The sequence below is a fragment of the Oryzias melastigma genome, linkage group LG1 (genome assembly GCF_002922805.2).
Source record: "Oryzias melastigma strain HK-1 linkage group LG1, ASM292280v2, whole genome shotgun sequence".
NCBI classification, from domain to species: domain Eukaryota; kingdom Metazoa; phylum Chordata; class Actinopteri; order Beloniformes; family Adrianichthyidae; genus Oryzias; species Oryzias melastigma.
The window spans coordinates 10409731-10429838 of NC_050512.1; the positions used below are offsets into that span (position 1 = coordinate 10409731).

The following is a 20108-nucleotide window of genomic DNA, read 5'->3' on the forward strand; positions in this document are numbered from 1 at the left end:
CCCTCATTGCTGAGAGCTCAGAGCTGTGAGCTAGTGGCCCGCCCAGCATATTTTCTACATAATAATAAAATAATAAGATATGCAATAAAAAACATCTTAATTAGTATTACATAAAAACACATTAAAAACATTGTATTAGACACGGGGGAAATTAATCAACTTTATATATTTCATAACTTAACAAAATGTAATGGGTCCTTTAAAAATGTCTGTATGACTTATCTACTTAAAAAGTCCTTCATTTGTCTTGGAAACCCACCAAACAAGCTGATCTTTACTGTCTCTAATCTCATATAGGAAACTGCAAATACAGCCGAGCCGAAGGATGAATAGAGAAAACTTGCTCTCCTGATTCACAACAATTTGAATAAAGAAATACTCAAAAATACAATTTTAATCTTAATTTTCTTCATATTTGTCCCCCAACATCAGAAAAATGCATCAAAAAAATCTTTAAAGACAAAAAAAAACAGTTTTAATCAAAAATGGGTTTGTAGTGGGGGCACGGCAACCCAATATCATTAAAAAATAATTCTGTTGCTACTGCAGGAATCAAAGAAAGTCTCATTGAGTAAGAAATTGTAAGAACACAATTAAGGTTTTAGTAAATGTGACTTTTACATCTAATATCACTTTAGTCAGGTCAGTTTGACAAGTTTGCTCATAAATTGGTATTTCTTCACAACTATTTTTTCCCACTAACTTTTTCCTTTTTGCATTGATCAGGGTTGCACAGTGGAGTAGTGGTTAGCACTCCCTCCTCACAGCAAGAATGTAATTGTTTGAATCCCAGATGTCTGTTCTCCTCGTGGCTGCGTGGGTTTTCTATTCTCCCACAGTCTAGAAACATGCTTCATAGTTATTTGATGATCCTAAATGTCCCCAAAGTGTGTGTGTTTATAGGCCTGCAAATGACTTCTGACCTGATCAAGTATCCAACTTCACCACAGTAGCTGGGTTAGCCTCGACAGGTTCAGAGGATGGATGGAGGGATCGATTCATCTTATAGTTATTTTTCTTTACATTATTCACTCTTATGAATACCTAAAAACCAATTTTAAATAAATAAATGCAATTTCCATGAACCTGAACATCAGATCTAAACTTTAAATCAGAAAAAAACAAAGGAGAAAACGTTTTCTTTCCTGTTTACGAGAGTTTTCAATTTGAATCCTAAACTTATAGATTTTATTTTCAATCAATACTTCATCAATATTTCCCTTGAAAAAAGGGTTCAAACTGTGCAGAGTTAGAAAGAAGAGTGATCAGATCCGTTCAGAAATCCGGTTTATTGTGACAATAATATAAACATCAATCAGATTCCTTTAATGAGCAAAAACAGCAAAAATAATTCACCTTTCTTCACCACCTTTAAACGAACCTGTTTCTTTAGCTCCAATACTGAGAGCCTGGAGACACAAAGTGTAAACACAGCAGCTCTGTCTTCTGCCAACAGGAACGGTTAAACATCAGGAGACTCCGATAACTGTTTAATGTTAACTTACTCAACTTGTTGCCAAAAAAAAGAACAAATCTCATCTGTGGATTTCACCCGAAACATGAAGAAATTCTCTGTATTAACAGTCTTATTTACACGTGTACTGAGCCTGGCTGCACGGGCCGAAAACAGAGAAGTAGTCATCAGGAAAAGCTTCACATCATCAAGAGCAAATGATAAAACCGAGTGTTTAGAAAGCTGCAAAGACACTTCTCCTGCAACATCCAGGCCAAAAAGAAAAAAAAAAAAAAAACAAGAGATCAAAGCAGGACCACCGCTCTGATAAGTTGGAGTCAGAATTTGAAAGAGGAGGAGGAGCTTTCCTCAAAGCACTAAATTACAGCAGAGGTCCAAACGAGGAGAACATCTCCCTCCTCAGCGCAGACAGGAAACATGTGGTTATGCAGGAAATCAACATATTGAAATATACAACTTCAAACATCCATAGAAGCAAAAGCAAAAACAAATGTGCTGCATGAACAGGAAGTTGCACCATGACTGATGGGAAATGATAACGCCCCGCCCCCTGAGCGGTGGGATACAGTGCCGAAATAGAACTACACCGAATGAGCCTTTTACCTGAGTTTGGGCCATTGTCTCCAAAAAAATCCTGCAGCTTCGCACATTCACGTACGCACAATGTTCTAGCTTCACACAAGAGAAGGTAAGAAGGCTTCCAGAAGTACCGTTTTTAAATAGTTTATAAACACACTCGAGAGCAAATTTCTGTTCTAAAATAATTATCTTTGGAGAAAAACTGAAAAGAAAACAACAGCGACCAAAAAAAGGGCTCGTCTCAGTATCTCCACAAGTCCGCGTCAACAGAAACCTCCGGAATCTTGGGAGTTTCTGTGTGGAGAAATCGGAGCGTCCCGCATGTTAGTCCTTTTTTTGTTTTGTTTTTTTAATTTATTTTTTTGTTTTTTTTGCATAGCCAGACAGCGGACATGACCACTGGAACCACTCAGTTTCAAGAGGAAAGCCTTCAATGAAAGCAGGGAGTCTTGGTCCATCTGTGTCCCCCTCCCACCACCTTCCATTCGCCATGCGAGGGGGGGGTTCAGTTGGTCTCTCTGGAAGATGAAGCTCTTCGCTCAGATGGCGACGGGTTCTTTCTGGCGCTCACGTCCGTTAGAAGTCTTCTTGACTTTGGAAATTCCTTCCAGAGCACCTGACTCGGTCACCCTGAAAAAATAAAGAAATATGCTCAATTTTAAATGTGCTTTAATTACAAATAGTTACTTTTTTAAACAAAAATAAAAAAGGCATCAATTAAATATATATATATATATATATATATATATATATATATATTCTGTGTTGTTGAATGTCCTTCAAGGAATCAATTTTCCCCACCAGGGGGCATCTTGGAGCAGACTTGGGGCTGGACATGTTTTATTCTTGGTTAAATGGAAGAAGAAAAACATCACAGTCTGAGATCAAAGGGTTGAAAGGATCAAGTGCTTATAAAAAAAGGAATATTTTAAAAATGTATATTCTTTATTAAGCCTTTATTTAACCAATTACAGGAAAATCTCTTCAAATTTTTCCTGTGCTGGACGTCAGAGGCTCAGAAATGTGGCTGACACCCCCACAAATACAACATCAAAGCAAATTAAATTTGATTTAAAACGATCTGTAGGGAAATATTCATTTGGATTGAAAATATACCATTCCTCTCACTGACTGTAGATGAGAACTGGACTGAGTGAGTGTGACCTAACTTGTAAAAACGACTTACTTCCGGCTCCAGCAAAATGAAGTGATATCAGATGCTTTTTTTTTGCATTGTGGACGCTGCCATGTTGGAGGAAAACGATGTCAATTAGCAGTGATTGGTCAGAATTGCTCTGAGTCAGCGTTTCTATGGCAACCACTCTTGCCAATTATGGGTAAAATAAAGGGAAGAATGGATATTTTAAAAGGTTTATTTGTTGTGAAAATTTCCTAACAATGCAATCTATTATCTGTATCAAACTACTGTTTTTTTTTAAATAAAAAAATATAAATAAATATCTCAGAGCAAGAATTGTTATTCTTATAACTAGAATGACTGAGACATAGCCGTTTATTTTTCTATAGAAGTCTGTGGGATTTTGGCTTCTTGGAAGCAACAGATACTTCCTGTTTGGAACATTGGGGGGGGGGGTCACTCTGCCCAGTTCTCATATACAGTCAATAGTTCTTCCTGACTGAGGGGAATGAATACTGAAACTTTATTTTGAAATTCTGCATGCAAACAAAAGGAAGAAAGGACCAGCATGAAATGTTCATATTTGTAGACAAACATGTGGCACCATGTATTCCTCATGTTGTTTTAATCCAATATGGCGGCAGGCACATGCGTACTCTTTGTGAGATGCTTCAAAGCAGAAGCTGTCTGAACAGGAAGTTGACTGAGATGCAACAACTTTTCTTTTTCACCCCCCAAAAAAAGGAAAATCAACCAATAGTCAAAATTTAAAAAAGTGAAACGCGGTTCATTTAAGCGTGAAGGTTTTCTTACACTTCATCCATCTCCACGTCCTCCTCGTCCTGGGGAAGCTGCAGGTAGGGGTTGTTGGATGCTGGTCGGAACTTGTAACCCGTCAGCACAAAAAAGATCAGCGTGGAGACCTCCACAAGAAACTGGAAGAGAGGACGTTTTGATTCAACATGAGTCAAGTGTGGAGGCAAAACATGAGAAACAGTAACAGTGAGATAGTCAGGAAATTTGAATCTTAAAGGGTTAGTAATGGGGTTGTGGGTCTTTTTCGGTGTTAACTGTATTTTGCCTTATATTTACCATTTCCAAATGTTTTGGCGTGTTTTGAGCAAGAAATATTGAAATAAAACGGCATTTTTGAGGCCAAATTTGGCAAACCTGTCTCTTCCGGGTCAAAAGCTCCGTTTTGGTCACGTGGTGCGTGTGACGTCAGAAGGGTCAACATAGCAAGATGGCTTCTCCTTTGCGTGTCGGAGCTAGCGATAGCGGCGATATTTCCAGGTCCACAATTCTGTCTTCAGACTCAGATTGTGGAAACATTTGTTCTGAAAGTGACGCTGATTCAGAGGCGCCGGGTGTTTGTGGTTTGAGGACTGTAAAGCCCTATCAATTTGAGCCGGCAGCGCGGAAAGTAGGAGCTCACTATTTGGCAATGACGCTGAGAATGCCGATGAAACTGAAAGCTGTCCGTTTATCAGAGCCATGCTCGAAGCTGGAAGACGTGGAGCATCACGTGAAGCTTTATTTACAGATCGGAACCTTTTGGCGACTCTAAATCAAATCATCAATGACGCTGACTATCCGGGTCGGTAATGCAGAGTTTCATATGCAAAATAAAGAGCTTAGAGACATGTTTGCAGGACCGTCCGCCACTTTATAATTATTTATTTATTCACTTATTTAATCACTTTATTCACATACCCAGAAGCTCTTTCACCACCTTACTGCATGTCTCTGACATGCGCAGAAACCAAAGGAGAATGTAAACAGTGCTCCGTACGCCCCGTTCTCCACATGAATCGTCCCGTTTCAACACACAACAACAACAGGGGATGACAACAGTCTGTCACGTTAGCTAAGTACACTGAAAATTCCGAAAACGATTCCTCTTCAGATGAAAGCATCACACAGAAATGAATGAGATCTGATCTTTCACGGAGGAAGAAATGACTGGTGGACCGCTGCGACTGTCGATGGTTTCATCAACGGATCTGCAGAGATCCTGCAAGCCACCATCAATGATTAATAAACTGCAAATCAAACAAAGAAACTTCCAAACATGTGCAATGTTTTAAACATTCAGTTTACCTGTTGAAATCAGAAGCTTTTCACAGTTTAGTCGGTCTGGTTCTGCTCACAGTGTTCATTCACAATAGGCTCATTTCGATTGTAAATCTCGTAAATTTACGACTTTAAAAATCATAATTTTAATTTTTTTTTTTTGGTGGCTCTAATACTCCGTCAGACCATAACAACGATGTTTATAGAATTCAACTTTGCCGCAGCGCACACACATACATGTATCTGCAGACACCCTGGGTCCGCCTGCATTCTGCTGCTGGCGCTGTCTCACTCACATGACGTCAACGCGTCACGTGACCCAAATCGAGCCGTTTCTGAAGCAGGGCGAAATGCGAGTGTGATTTGTCGTTGATTTTGTCAAATTTTACAAAAACCTGCGTTTGTCAAAGGGTAATTATTTGTTATTTTGATACATTAGAACATATGGAATATATCTGGATACTTATTTTAGCTTTGTCCCAGCCCATTACTAACACTTTAAATTTATGTAGATATGTCCTCCATCATGAGAAAAATGGCAAAAGTTAAAAACACCAAATAGAGGATTTTCATCAGAGTGGGTCTTTTGCTGGCGACACCTGAATAACAAGTTCTTTGACATTCTGTAACTCTTCAATAGTTTATGCTATCAGCTGATTCTCATATGAAAAAAGCAGCTTTTCATATTCTTACAAATGTAATGGGGCTGCACGGTGGCGCAGTGGCTAGCGCTCTTGCCTCACAGCGAGAAGGCCCCGGTTCGACTCCCGGCTGGGACCTTTCTGTATGGAGTTTGCATGTTCTCCCCGTGCATGCGTGGGTTTTCACCGGGGACTCCGGCTTCCTCCCACCGTCCAAAAACATGCTTCATAGGTTAATTGGTGACTCTAAATTGCCCCTAGGTGTGAATGTGTGAGTGACTGAGTGTGTGATTGAGGCCCTGCGACAGACTGGCGACCTGTCCAGGGTGTACCCCGCCTTCGCCCTTCAGTGGCCGGGATAGGCTCCGGCACCCCCGCGACCCCGAAAGGGATGAAGCGGTCAGGAAAATGGATGGATGGACAAATGTAATGTGTTGCATTACAATGCAGCAAGCAAGACAGCTTTTCTCTGCTTCTGGATCGTAAACGTTTGGAGAGTTATGTAGTAGAAAGAATGTCAACACTGGCAGTGGTAAAGGGTTAAACAACTGCTGTCTTACCTCATAACACCACTGCCACTGGAAAGGCATAGTGATCTTGAGCAGAATGGCTATGATCCTTGTGAAGTAGATATAACACACAATCTGCAAAAACAAAAACAAACTATCAGATATAAGAAAAATTTGCTAACAAAAAAACCCAGAAGTGCACTTCTTAATATTTCCTCGGAGTAATTACTGGAAGGTAAATAAAAGAGGTTCTTGCTGCTGTTACCATTTAATATCAAACTATAAAATTGATTTTTTTTTCTCCCAAGACAAAGTCACAACCTCATTCTACTCACCATAACATAGTAATGCCGGAAGAGCTTGAGCTTCTCCAAATTCATGGCAGCTGAGAAAAGAAAAACAAGAGTAGATAAAGTTCAGTTTAGAAACGAGCAACAGCAGTTTCTGCAGGCCCACACACATCCACCCGTCATTCCCTATAAACAAAAACACCAGCATTTGTTTTTTGTTTTTTTATCATCCCACTCAGCTTATCTGACTTCAGTTTGAATGTCAGAGAAACATGTTCAAACTGAGCATTTTAGGAACCGTTTTAAGGAAGCTTTCAGACTTTATTCAAAGCTGCAGCTACACAGGAAACTAACATTTTTAAAGAAGTATTTGGAGAAATACTTTGATGTGAAACAGCTTTGGTGTATTTCAACAATCAGCTCAGGTAAAGGGAGAAATTATTCAGCTGTGAATACTAAGTTAATCATAAATTTAAAACCTAACTAGCTCATGTATTGAAATAGTTCAGGTCTAAAGCTCTAGGGTCTGTTTAATGAAGCGAGACGTTGAAGTTACTGGTTGAACTCTGACTCACCTTTGCCATCTGTGCTTGAAGCCTCCTGTAGATGACGGATGGACCTGTGAACACGGTTAGATACAGTTAAAGCACTCTTTGATTTATTTCTGAACTTATTTAAAAGCTTCCATTTTCTAATAACAGTTAAAGGAAGTAATCTTGCATAACCTTTGGTCTTAAGAACAGGAATGAAGGGTGAGGTAATTGCATTATTTTTTTATTGCACCAGTGCTGGGTTAGTGTTGGTGTGGTTTAATTGTGTTAAAAGTTAAGGTGATCAACCCTTCCTCAAAAAAAAAAAAAAAAAAAACTGGACTTGGTGACGTAAGTCTTCTTGCTGGAATCGATGCTGACTAAGCTGCTGAAATCCTAAACCGAGCAGGAGACCAGACGACGTCTGTGTTTTCCAGCTGAACTCCAGTTTCTCTGAGCTCTGATTTCACTGGAGAAAGCTGACGTGTTCTAGTGCTGAAGGAAAGTTGTGTGGGAGAGGACTCATGACACAAAGGATGTTTTTCTATTTGTGCATCTTGAATAAAATGTGACCTTTGATGTTAAAAGGGTGGAAAAGTGTTGCTTATGTTTCCATGTCAAGCCCAGCCAGTTACCTCTACCTGAATGAATCAACATGTTAATAGCATCTAAGTGTGGTTAGCTAGCTTTCATACTGTTAACAAGGACAAACGTAAAGCAAATTAAATCCCCCAAAAGTGCAGCTTCTACTTTGGTCCGTGTTTTATATGATTTTTTTTTCTTTATTATGCTTTTGGTTTGTTTTTTGGCTCCAGCAACTTCTTCTCCAGAGAAACTTAAAGTGCAGAAAATACAGTAATCCAAAGTGGCTATGACAACGATTTCTGGATGCAGGACAGCGGCCTTTGAAACCTCTCTAAGAGTAGCAGTCCAGATAATCTAGACTTTAAAACTGCCCAAGTCTGATATCTGACCTTTAAGGCACAAACTAAGGCAGACACTGACCAGACGACGGGAAAAAGGATGGCTCCACAACAGATGAGGTCAACGAGGAAGAGGATCTCCTTCCAGAGGTAATACTCGCTGGAGCCTTCCTCTGTCGACTCGATGATGATGTAGGCGACGTTAGCCAGGACCTGGGGGGTCAAATGAGGAAGTTGTTGAAACGGCATGCAGACAATGCCAACCCACCAACACACACAGAGTACCTGCAAAGGGATGACTATCATAAATATCTTCTTCTCCTTGTCAGAGAGGATGTATTTGACAAAAGCCCAGCCGGTGCCGATCAGAGCCAGAGTGATGAAGAGGAGAGCGCCCTTCAGCCTGAGAGCCACAAGAGCACAAACATGTCAAACAAATGCATCACAAATGCCTCTATACAGCATTCCCTGCTGCTGCAGCAACACTCACAGGTGAGTTATGTAGTACATGACAGCCCAGCCTTCAATCGGATAGCCCTCAGTGTTGATGAAGTGATAGTTGATCTGAGAGAAGGAGATCAGAGGAAATCAGAAACAACTGAAAAGGATCGGATCCTGAAAAAAAGGATTTGTTTGCCTGGTTGGTAATGATGGAGCTCTTACACTGTGGAAAACTAAAGATATGGACTTGGTGAAAGCCAGAGCCGCCATGAGCCAGTGGATCTTAAAGACGCTGTACCTGCAAAACAAGCACAAGGAGAAAGCGTGGTTAGTTCATCTGCATCAAAATTACTGACCTTTTTACTGCAGCTTGTTAAAAATATTTAAACAATACAGTCCCAACATTTCTCCGTCTTCAATTTAAAAAACATTTAAATAAAAAAAATGTGTTTTTACTCCAGTTAATTTTGTCACTACATTTTTTCTTTACAAAGTTTCCGCTTCCTAACCACCGACTGTATATAAAAGCTGGACTCAGCGAGTGTGATGTCACCCATGGGAAACAGCCTACTTCCTGTTCCAATGAAATGAAGTCAAATCAGTAACCATTTTTTTTCCAGTAGTAATTGATCTAAGTCAATGTTTCTATGGCAACCACTATCGCCAATTAGAAGTGAGCTTGTTGGAAGGCCACATCCCTCCCACTTGAAAGCGTGTTTGGGAGAATCTGTTTCAGACCTTTTTTTTATTGAGGCATCTGATTGGTTCATTTAGAAATTGAATAGCGTAAAAATAAATAAAAAAAAAAAATACAAAAAAATTAGGGATTAGCAAGAACGTGTTAAAAAAGATAGCAGAGCTAGATTGGCTATTCTGACAAATAGAATGATAGAATAATAGCGGTTCATTTCTCTATAGAAGTTAATATTTTAGCTTCTTGGAACCAGCAGGTATCTTCTTGTTTGGAATGCAAGAGGGGAGGAGTAACTCAGTCCAGTTCTCATATACAGTCACTTTTGATTCTATAGGTTTGTAATCACAAACCTGATCATTCATTCATTATAAAGTGTCAGATCCACTAAATTCCGAAGATATAAAACACAGAAAACTGCAAACAGTCTGACGACAACATCTGGAGAAAAAAACAGGTGATATCCTGACACGTCATCATGTTGAGTTTGTGTGCTCAAGCACCTGTGCTTCATGAGAATGTGGACCCAGACTATGGCGGCGGTGAAGAAGACTCCAGCCATGTACAGGTAGAGGCGGGACAAAGGGATTTCTGCTGCAGACAGGAAGCCTCCTGGATTCTTCTCGGTCACTTCCACCTGCGGTTCGACACGCCCGGTTACATGTTTGCTCTCAGCTGAGTGGAAACGTGCAAAAGAGCAGCAAAAAATCACCGTGAAGGAGTACGGAAGCTGCACCCCGGGAATCCTGTTCATGCAGTAGTGGAACTTGAGGCTGTACAGGCCCTGGGCCTTCGGGCCGACCAGCAAGTCGAACTGTGGAGGACAGATGCAACCTTCAGTCTCATTCACAACCCCATCAGATCAACTAAAGTCAGCCTACTTACACTGAAGTTGTAGGAGCCATTAATTTTGTGCAAGTCTAGGGTGAACTGGGTCACCTTGTCCAGCTTGAAAACACACATTTTTACAGTCTGTTTTCTTTGAAAGTCAAATAAACTGACAGAACTGAAAAGCAGCATACCATGAATGCTTTTCTGCCTTCCTGAACTTCTTTTGTCTGCTCAACGTTTTCTTTAGCCTTATCGGGTTCTGCTGACTTCCCACTGACAGACACTTTCTCCGTTGGGGCAGGAGCATCTCTGGTCTTCCTTTTTCCTAGAAGACACAGGGTTCTTTTAGGTAAAGTTTTTGCACATCAGTCCATTGCAGATTCCCGAGTAAAAACCACTTACCTGCGGTTGGTTCAGTCTTTGGCTTTGCCATCAACACATTGTCCTGGTCGCCCATAGCCTTCACATTGATGCTGCACAAAGACGAGACATTAAGTCAATTTTTACAGGAAGCTTTCCTGAACACTTGCAGAAAGTAACAGCCACACACCTGAGGCTTTGGATGTCAATAAGAAAGAGAATGAGCGGCTCATCGTTGGGTGATTTGGTCAAAGTGAGCGGACAGGTCTCAGTTTCTTCTGCCTGAAAACAAAAAATAATAATCCTCAATCCTTAAAATCTGTGTATTACAGCAGCAGATCCACAATGGATCAGAAAAGATTAAAAACCATGGGAGAAAGTTAGATCTACTTACTGTGTAGGACAAAACTCCACTAACTCGAGACCTGGAGAGGCTGAAACCAACCTAAAAAATGTAGATATGGAGGTCAATTACGTAGATAAACATGTTTCTTCATATATATCAAATTGATTATTTTTAAGAAACTTTAAGAAAAGATCAACAATTTCAAAGGGTAATAAAATACAGAAGCCAAAACCGTTACTTGAATTATTTAATTTTTGTTCTGTTGTTTACAACAATTTTGCACTAAGTAGTGGCACTGCTGTTCACGTTTACTATTGTTAACACTGAATTTTACTGATAATTCCAATTCATTTGCTGTCAATGCTTATCAAAGGCATAGTATTACTGATGCTGTAATGTAACACAAAAGTGTTTATTATTTGTTGCACAAAATAAGACAAGTTGTTTATTATGATTGTGTTCAAGCTAAAAAAATAAATGGGGATTATATTCTCCTAAAAAGTATGTGTTCTTCTATTGTGGGTTATTAGAGATGATTTTTTATCAATTATCGCAGTATTGTGATTTCATCGATATCGTGAGCCATGTATCGCATCGTATCGTGACCCAGTGATTCGCAGCCTTGTTATTTTTGACTCATAACATCAGCACAATCTCTGCCTAAGTTAGACTACGATTTAATTCATCAATTGGTAATGAATCAGTTCCTTTGGTGTTTGACGTTTTCTCTGACAAACTGCTTTGTTTGTGATGCAAACTGCAGTTGGTCTGGGTGGCTGTGTGGGTTTGGCTATTGTCCGGACCTCCATGAACGCACAAGGCAGAGACGTTTGTTATAGGATTCAATTATTGGCTGAAGGAGGGAAATAAAGGGAGGGGGGATGGTGCATGAGATGGAATTAAGGCGTTTGAGCTGCGTAGCTCCACTAATAAACCAAAAATTGACCAAAAAAAAAAAAAACATCAATGTTTGGGGAGGGTTTCTTTTGCCATTGTTGAGAGTTGTTGGTGTAAACTGTATGGTGTTGGTTACCACAAGAGTTGATAGGAACGTTTCAGTATATTTTCCTATTGCAGCAAAATTAAAAAAAAAAAATTTCTCGTGAATATGAGATAATAGACATTTTCACGTGAAAAAAAAAAAAGTAGGATTGGCTATTTTGGACCTCTGTAATAAAAAGCTAGAAATCAATCCTAAAGTTAAACTGAGATTTGGTTGAGAGAAATCCATGTTTTTGAACATTTTGGTTTTACTTTGACACAAAAAGGGGGTTATTGTAAGTTTTTTTGTTTAAAATCTTGGCTAGAAGAACACAGAGAAAACAGATGGATAGTTTCTCAGGTCAACTCTGATCCTCCAGTGTTTTGTCAGGAGGGCGTGTGCTTTATCTTAAGTAAATATTAAAGCAGAACAATTACAAAATACAGATAATTTTCCGCACTCTGGAAAGAACAAACATAAAAACGCTTTGAATACTTAAAAAAAAAAGATTTAAAAAAAACACACATACACTTACTGCATGAAAACATTGAAAGGTTAACCTTAAAAAACAAATTATCATCAATAATCTACTGTACTTAGTGTACTGCAATCCAATGAAAATTGTGTTTTGGTGTTTTTAACATTCTCTTATAACACTTTTCTCATGATGGACAACGTGTATAAAATATTTTATGATTGAAATAAAATTTCTGTCTCCCTTCTCTGGTCAAATTTGATCCATCCACTTGCAGACAAATCTATTAACTGTGTTCTCCTTATCTGAGCAGCCATCTGCCTCAAAACTGTATGGCTGTAAAGCTCCAATTTAGCTTAACATTTTCTTTGTCAGGTGATATAAGTTGGCAGGAGAGTGTAAACAAAGGGTTGATAGGAAATTAGCTGAGGCTAACTTGTGCGCTAACAGTCCTGCCCACAACTCAAAAGCAAATTTTTAATGAATCTTAAAAAAATCTTAAAATAAAAACAAAGGTTTCTTTATTTTGGCTAAAAATCACATTTTCAAACATTAAAAGACTGCTCGGAATGAGTTTACAAAAGAAAAAAAAATACGTGGATTGGGACTTGAACATTTAACTTTTAAGAAAATGGTGTAGCTTTGAGTTTTAAAGATATCTTATGACTCAGCAGAGGAAACAGACATAATGACAGTTTTTACATGGTTTGATGTCTTTAAGTTACTTTTTCTTTTCTTGGAGCTTTCTATCTGAAATATTATGCATCTTTGCAAACAGAGTTACAGCTGAGATCCTTAGATTGTGGATTATGTCCTCTGCATGCATCCTGATTCACTCTCAGTTAGGATTTATGTCTCACTATTTGGATGTTAGCTAGAAACACATAACTGCAAACAGAGTCATGCTAGAGTTCGAATGGAATTACTAGACGGAGGTGGTGGCGTCATGGAGAGGGGATTATTTTCGGCAGACTTTTACCAAACAGAGAAATCCCTTAACACTACAGACAATGTGAGTAAAGCTTCTTAAACATCTCAATCCAGCCCACACATCTCATCATGAGCACACCCAGGGAGACAATACATGGAGGTGGGTTTAAAAACCTACATATTTTTCAATCTTAATGAACAGGAATTAGAATATTTGATTAAACCCATAAAAAGTTCATCCTATTTTTATTATTTTAATGTGACCAATACTATTTTAATTTAAGTCTGAGTTTATTTTATGTTAAAACTTTTACTTTTACTTTTAAGATGTAAAGAAAAATATTTGGATGACAAATTTCTGATTAAAAATTGAAACAATTCAGAAAAAAGGGAGAGAAAATTAGGCCTAACTTTTATGTTAAACGGCTCAAAAGATAGTTCATTTTTCCATGACAAAATGGCCTCCACTGCAGATTAGAATCTAACAAAGCGCCCAGAGGGTGTGATGGTATGGCAGATTTGCATTGTGGATAATAAATGTTTGAATCAGCAGAGCTGCACGATCTGATGACACAGTCATGAAAATGCTTATAGAAGTGAGTCAAAAAAAAAAGCAAACAAATAAGATTGATTAAGCTACTTTTAGCCAAACTCAAAAAGCCTGTGTTGTCAGCTTGTGGCCTGCTATAGTAACTAGTGCATCGCAAATACACAGAATGCATTAAGATTTGTTTTCTTTATATATGCCCTCCATCAATTGCTACAAGAACATGTTAAAAACTATTTTTTTATTTGGATGGGTCTTAATGAACAACCTATGTCCTTTTGAAATCACAAATAATGCATTATTAAAACTTTTACAACTAAAATTTGATTTGGAAATGCAGTCTTGAAAAAAAAAATATTACTGTAGTTTAATTCAAAAAATATGGCACTATTTTTTTTTTTTGGCAACATTGCTCTGCCCTTGATTTTTCTAATGTGTGACTTTTTTCACCATAAGAACAAAGTAAACATCAACAACAACATGTAAATAAAGAGGTTGAATCTGCCTGCTAGAACATTTACATTTCTCGTTTTTTTTGCTGCAGCAGTCTGACACAATGATTGTAGGAATTCAGCTTTTCGGTCTGGTTATCAACATGATTCTTACTGGATACGTGCTGTAGTTCACAAGCTTTTCTTTCATCCACAAAGAAGACATGTTGACGTTCAAAGTCCCATTGGCGAAGAAACCAAAGTTGTTGAGGTCCACGGTAGAGCGCGTTTCATTCTGGGGAACAAACAAGACATAGCTCAGTCACAAGATTTAGCTTTGGTTGAAAAAGTTTTGAGCAACACATTTGGAATTATTTTTATTTGACATATTTCCAACAAATTGGCATTTAAAGTACTGGTTTTGCATTACTCGAAGCTTCTCTTCACAAATTAGCTAGCTAACAAAAAATGCGTTCCACTTTTTTTCTGCTAACATAACGTAGCTCTACAATTCAATTCGCTTGTTACTAACCTTTAAGGTGAGTTTATGTTTCCGTGCCGTGCATCCACATAGCAGTGACAGGAGTAGAAATCCGACCACACAATGCCTGTGTGCTTCGGCCATCACCGACTTTGCTAACGGTAACTTCGACCAACAATTCTCCCAGATGGCTTAAAAAAGAACTCGATAAGAGTCTTCACCGTGCCCGAGTCAAGTTACAAGTTACTAACTTATAAGGGAAAACTCCTGGTTGTAAATACTGCATACAGATAAACTATAATTTATATATCATTTGGTGCTTTCATCGCATAAGGTTAAAAACAAGCTAGTGAGCGGCGGACGCATCTCACTTCCTGGTCTGAATCAGCTGCGAATCAGCGGCCAGCGTTCGCTGACGACCAATTTTTTTCCAACTCACCGTAAATTTACGACTTACAAATATTGACACGATTTTTAAATCAATATATTCCAAGATATAACCTTCGAGTAATATAAACAACGAATTTGGCTTTATTGTTTGACCTTATCTTGATTTTTTTCACAGGTCACGTGATTCTAAGTCAGCAGTACACTTCCGGCAGAAAGCGGATGTGCAAACTGAATTTTAACTTTAACCCTCCACGTCATGATTTTAAGTTTTTTTTTAAAGATTTTTTTTAATTATAGGTTAAAGATCACTGGCACTACTTCACAGGATAGTATCTTAAAAAATGCGGCAAAATGCAAATTAGTGTTTATAAAATCAAAACCTCTGTGTATATATATTTATATTTATGTCAATGTTATGTGAAAACAGCCACACACACAAACAGCTTACAAAGACAAAACGTGTTGTAAGTAAAGTTACCTGCTTTTTTTTAGATTAGCTCTTATTAGTCTACAGATTCCCAGCAAACTATGATTAGAAGATGTTGATAGGACACCAATCAATTTCATTCAACTGACTCAACACTTAGGTCTGCATGTGAAGCTTATTTTCTTTTATTAAAAAAACAAGCAAAACAAAACAGGGATGTAAATAATCTGAAAAAAAAAAAAAACAATTCCTCAAAGAAAAGAAAAAAAAGCATAATTACACAAAAACAAGCCTCACTGTTTTTTAATGAACAATTTGAAGATTTAAAATGAATCTTATTAGAAAGAATACGTGAAGATTATGGACACATATTCTGTCATTTTAGTTATTTGAATTGTACAGTTTAAGTAAAGAAAATAACAAGACGGGTTACACATTGTATTCAACTCTAGCGATTGTTAGATACTCTCTCATAACCCTAGTGTAAGTCAAGCAATCACTGTCATCTCAGTAACAAACTAGTTGAGTTGTCTTTTTTTAAAGATCCATCTCAAAGTTAAATTTGGTTTCCATTTCCACCTAAAACATACCAATAATTCTGGTAAAAAAAATAAAAAAAAGTTTATATTTGAGGAATGTATTGGGTTGTGTTGTTCAGTTATGTTGAACTAAAGCTTATATTTATTGCTCCAGTGGTGCTGTTGCTGATGGTAGGGGCAATGATTGCACTTCTGTCCTGTGCCAGCATCGTGGCTGGAGCTGCAGCGGCCGTCACAGAGGAAGGGGTGGTGGAGGTTGGAGCCATCAGCCCCTCTGTGCTTTAAAGGAGAGCACTTATGAGTATTAGCTTAGAATAGACTAATAGTCAAATGCTGCATGTAGATGTTAAATGAAGTTAAATTGGAAACTTTTGATCACCTGAGCAGGCTTTCTTCAACTTCTCGGCTAAATCGTTGTTGTCAATCTCCTTCAGAGTCTGAATCGTGATTTCCTCTGCTTTATCTTCTCCGTATTTCTCTACGATCTTAGTCACTGTTTGTATTCTAGATGCATGCTCCAGGTGGGACTTGGGGATTGGTTCGTAGGAACTGACCCCTAACTGGAGTTGCCACTGAAACTTTTTGAAGTTATCTGTGTCCAAATCCTCCAGGGCTTTAAGGATCCGTCGTTGAACTGCCATGGTTCTTTGCTAAACAGAAAGAAAGAAAAAAATACAAGTTACTCTGAAAACTCGCTGAAGATTAACAGCATTTCTCTCACATTATAGAATGAAAAAGTAAAGATTTTGGGCTTTCTAAACCTTTGTGCTACTTTAAGGGGTCCAGATGACCCAAGCCTAACATTGACTTGTTATCCATCCCATGACAAATGTGGATTTCATGTCTGCCATGGACACCAGTAAAAAAATAAAATCATTGACATAAAAAAAAAACTGTCTTGTGGGGTCCAGACGACCCCACTTCCACATCAAAATACCTAGGATAGCACAAGGGTTACACGATAGAAAATATGTCTTCCTCATAATATCAAAGAGTTTTGTTAGAGAATAACTTCTGTTCCGCCTGAGGTAGGATGCATTACATTAGGCAGGATTTAAAAAGATAGCCTTGAGGGGTCCAAACTTTTTGCAAAGAGAGCCAGATTTGATGAGGTGAAAATGTGAGAGGCCCATCCAACTGCATTCTTTAACACATTTAAAAGGGCCTATATTATACAAAATCAACTTTTTTTGATCATTTAAGTGTATAATAATGTTAATTCCTCACAAATCTATTTTGCTCTATTTATGTTTCTCTGAGAATTCCTCTCCAACCTTGCTCTCCGAGCACCAGCCCCTCCCAATCCACAAAAATGACCGGGTCCTCACAATTTTCCGTATGAAAGTGGAGAACAGCCCCTTCCAGGAAGAGTCTTCGCTGCCCAGGATAACAAGAACACATCCACTTTCCCCGCTGAGCTAGTGGTGATCGGCAAAACACTTTCATTTTATATGTACAATATGTACATCTATCTTTGCAAAAGCTTGGATGTTGCTTGTTTAATGGGCAAAATACAGAAACGCTGCTGAGGCTGAGGATGACACCATGAAATGGACGGCACCCGCAAGGATCAAAACGGTGGACATGGTTTACAAATTGCATGATTTAAACCTGGCTTCATGTAAAATGTTGATCAGAGACCATATTAATCTGTTCCTTTCATTTGGGCCTTAGGGCTCTGAAGGTCAGGTGGCTACAGGGTGTTATTACAGGTTTAAAAATGACTTATAACGTAATTTAGCCAATCGCAAGCAAAAAAATCAGTGCTGGGAGCCGTGTATTATTGATTTTATGACAAGAGCCTGCAGACAAGTAGAACAAATTTGAACAAGCGGCTGGATTTGGCCCACAGGCCAGACTTTGGATCACAGTTAATGGTTTGAATTAGTTTTTCTGCAGATCTACAGATTAAAATAATAATATTCTGGTTGTGTTTAGGTTTTTGTCACAAATTCTCCATCTATATTGTATCCCTACATTATATAAAAAGTTGTGTGCGTGTCAATTAAGCAAAACAAATAAACAAATAGATATGATCTAGAATAGTGCTCTGCTGACTCTTATCTGTGCGTAAATGTGGTTTTGTCTTTGTGCATCAGGTGATTGGTGCCTTCTATTTGAATTTGTAGTTAGTTTTAAGCTTCTACAATTTTAAACTGTGTGTGCGTAAATTCAATTGTATGTTTTATTTGTGCGTTTTTGATATTCAAGTGTAGGTGGATACACAACTCCAAGTACACGCAGGCGCACACAAATCCAAAGTTACACACAAAAGGCATATGAAACTAACTTAACCACTCTAAAGGCACACACAAGTTACAATTAAAGTATTACGCACGCAAAAACCCATTGAGACTATTTTCTCTCCATAAATGCCCAATTCACGGCGAGCGCTCTACTACTGCGCCGTTACTCTGTTCTTATCGCGTCTCGACGCAGCTGCAGTCTTATTACTCATTTTTTCCATTAAAAGCCGCAGCATCTCACAAAATCTTTGTTTGAAACGACTCACTCACCGTTTCAAGTTACCCCCGCGGTTTAAGATGCAGCTCGAAACCAAGAACAAAGGAATGGCGCTTTGCTTTCGCTTTTTATGAAGTTTCAGGAAGTCCGCTCACATGCGCTATGAGGCCGGTTAACTACCTCCGTGGCAGTAATCTGTTCTCTGGGTTTCGAGGAGGGGGTGTTCTAGGGCCAAAGTGGGCAGGCCATGGCGAAATCTCGTAGGGTAGTATGGCAAGCGAAACGGGAAACGCCAGAAAACGGCGCATTGACCATCAAAAACGCCGCTTTTTAAGCACATTTTAAAAGTAGCACGTAATTTACGTAATTTACGTAATTTACACCTGTCCTGGGTTGTCCCAAGACAGGTGTAAAAAGTACTTCCAAAACACCCCAAATGCCATTTAGCGTCCAAAGTGCCGCTTTTGGGTGGAAAGCAAAAGGACATAAACTACCAGGATGATGACATGAATAGTTTAGAACTTCTAAACTATTCTAAATTAGAAGTATATTTAAATATGAGTTTAGACAACATTTAATCATATATAGATAAACTGTTTGTGATGGTTAATTGTGTTGAATTTAATTCAAGTTTTGACTTTGTTCTTTCTATTTGACAATCAAGAAACATAAGAACAACATATTATTTTACTGTTATGTTGATATGAGTCATCACTTCATAGTTAATAGTTTATCTGTTAAGAGTTTGAATGTTGATATTTAAGCTTTGCTTAAGCTAAACACACTTTGATTTAAATTTTATGCAAATTTCGCAAAAGTACTTCATGATTGTTTGTGTTTTCACATCACCTCTGATTTTACCATGAATTATACTGTTACATCATATCATTGAATGCTCAGAACATTTAAGAGAAATAACTTTAAATCAAGCTGTTATTTTTCTTAAATGATAGAACAGTTTCAGCTGGAAACAGGAAGTGGTTAGATCCACTGGAGACGTGCGCTTACAGTCGTTGGCAGATAGGAAGGCCTCCTGAGGTCAAAAAGGTGATGCACAGTCTCACCTCAGTTCAACTCAGAAAGGTCAGGAGCAGAGGAGATGAGAGAAATCTAGGAAGAAGTATGGAAGGGGACACTTCCTTTTCTGATTTTGTATTTCTTTAACTTCAAATCATCAAAAGGAACTCAGTTTGGTGTCATTTTTATTCACCGTTTTGAAGCTCATCAAATTTTTTGCTTCTTATTTTTTTAACTGATCATTTTGAGACTACATTCCAGAACAACAATCTACTCATCTTTGGCTGTACAAGCTTTGAACCTCTCTGGTGAGGAGACCCTCTCAGCCAACAAAAAGACTAGAGCAATCTTGCTAAATTTCCACTAGAGGGCAGTGCTGGATACACATGTTTATTTTATTTCTTTGATGTTTAGAAAACAAAATCTGAGGCTAAAAAAGCATCAAAACCCCAAAACTTATAGAGTAAACTGATCAAAGAGCAAAGATTAATTTGAGCAGAAATTTTCTTTTTTCAAAGTTTTTAAATGAGGAAATGTTTGTTTTTAATGTTGATCAGTGGTTTTAAAGTCAGAGCTGCATGTGAGGATCTCATGGAGTTA

The 20108-nt window shown here is 38.3% G+C and overlaps 1 protein-coding gene across 1 annotated transcript; it reads right to left on the bottom strand.

The window, feature by feature from the left end:
- Positions 1-1270: 1270 nt before the first annotated feature.
- On the bottom strand, positions 1271-15105 carry LOC112137104 (protein GPR108). The gene is made up of 18 exons (XM_024259244.2): positions 14724-15105; positions 14367-14486; positions 10875-10925; positions 10671-10762; positions 10523-10593; positions 10312-10445; positions 10175-10237; positions 10002-10103; positions 9793-9926; positions 8821-8896; positions 8648-8721; positions 8443-8560; positions 8240-8370; positions 7280-7323; positions 6750-6799; positions 6466-6549; positions 4005-4126; positions 1271-2683 (listed from the first exon to the last, which is right to left on the bottom strand). The coding sequence occupies exons 1-18, from the start codon at positions 14814-14816 to the stop codon at positions 2593-2595; spliced, it is 1650 nt and encodes a 549-aa protein (XP_024115012.1). The 5' UTR covers positions 14817-15105; the 3' UTR covers positions 1271-2592.
- Positions 15106-20108: the final 5003 nt, after the last annotated feature.

Bases quoted from the DNA above. Each gene is read 5' to 3' on its own strand.
- LOC112137104 (XM_024259244.2), bottom strand. From the start codon at position 14,816: ATGGCCGAAGCACACAGGCATTGTGTGGTCGGATTTCTACTCCTGTCA. The intron at 9,927-10,001 runs GTGATTTTTTGC...GTCGAACCGCAG, and splicing joins AGCTTCCGTACTCCTTCACG to GTGGAAGTGACCGAGAAGAA. The intron at 8,897-9,792 runs GTGCTTGAGCAC...CTTGTTTTGCAG, and splicing joins CACATTCTCATGAAGCACAG to GTACAGCGTCTTTAAGATCC.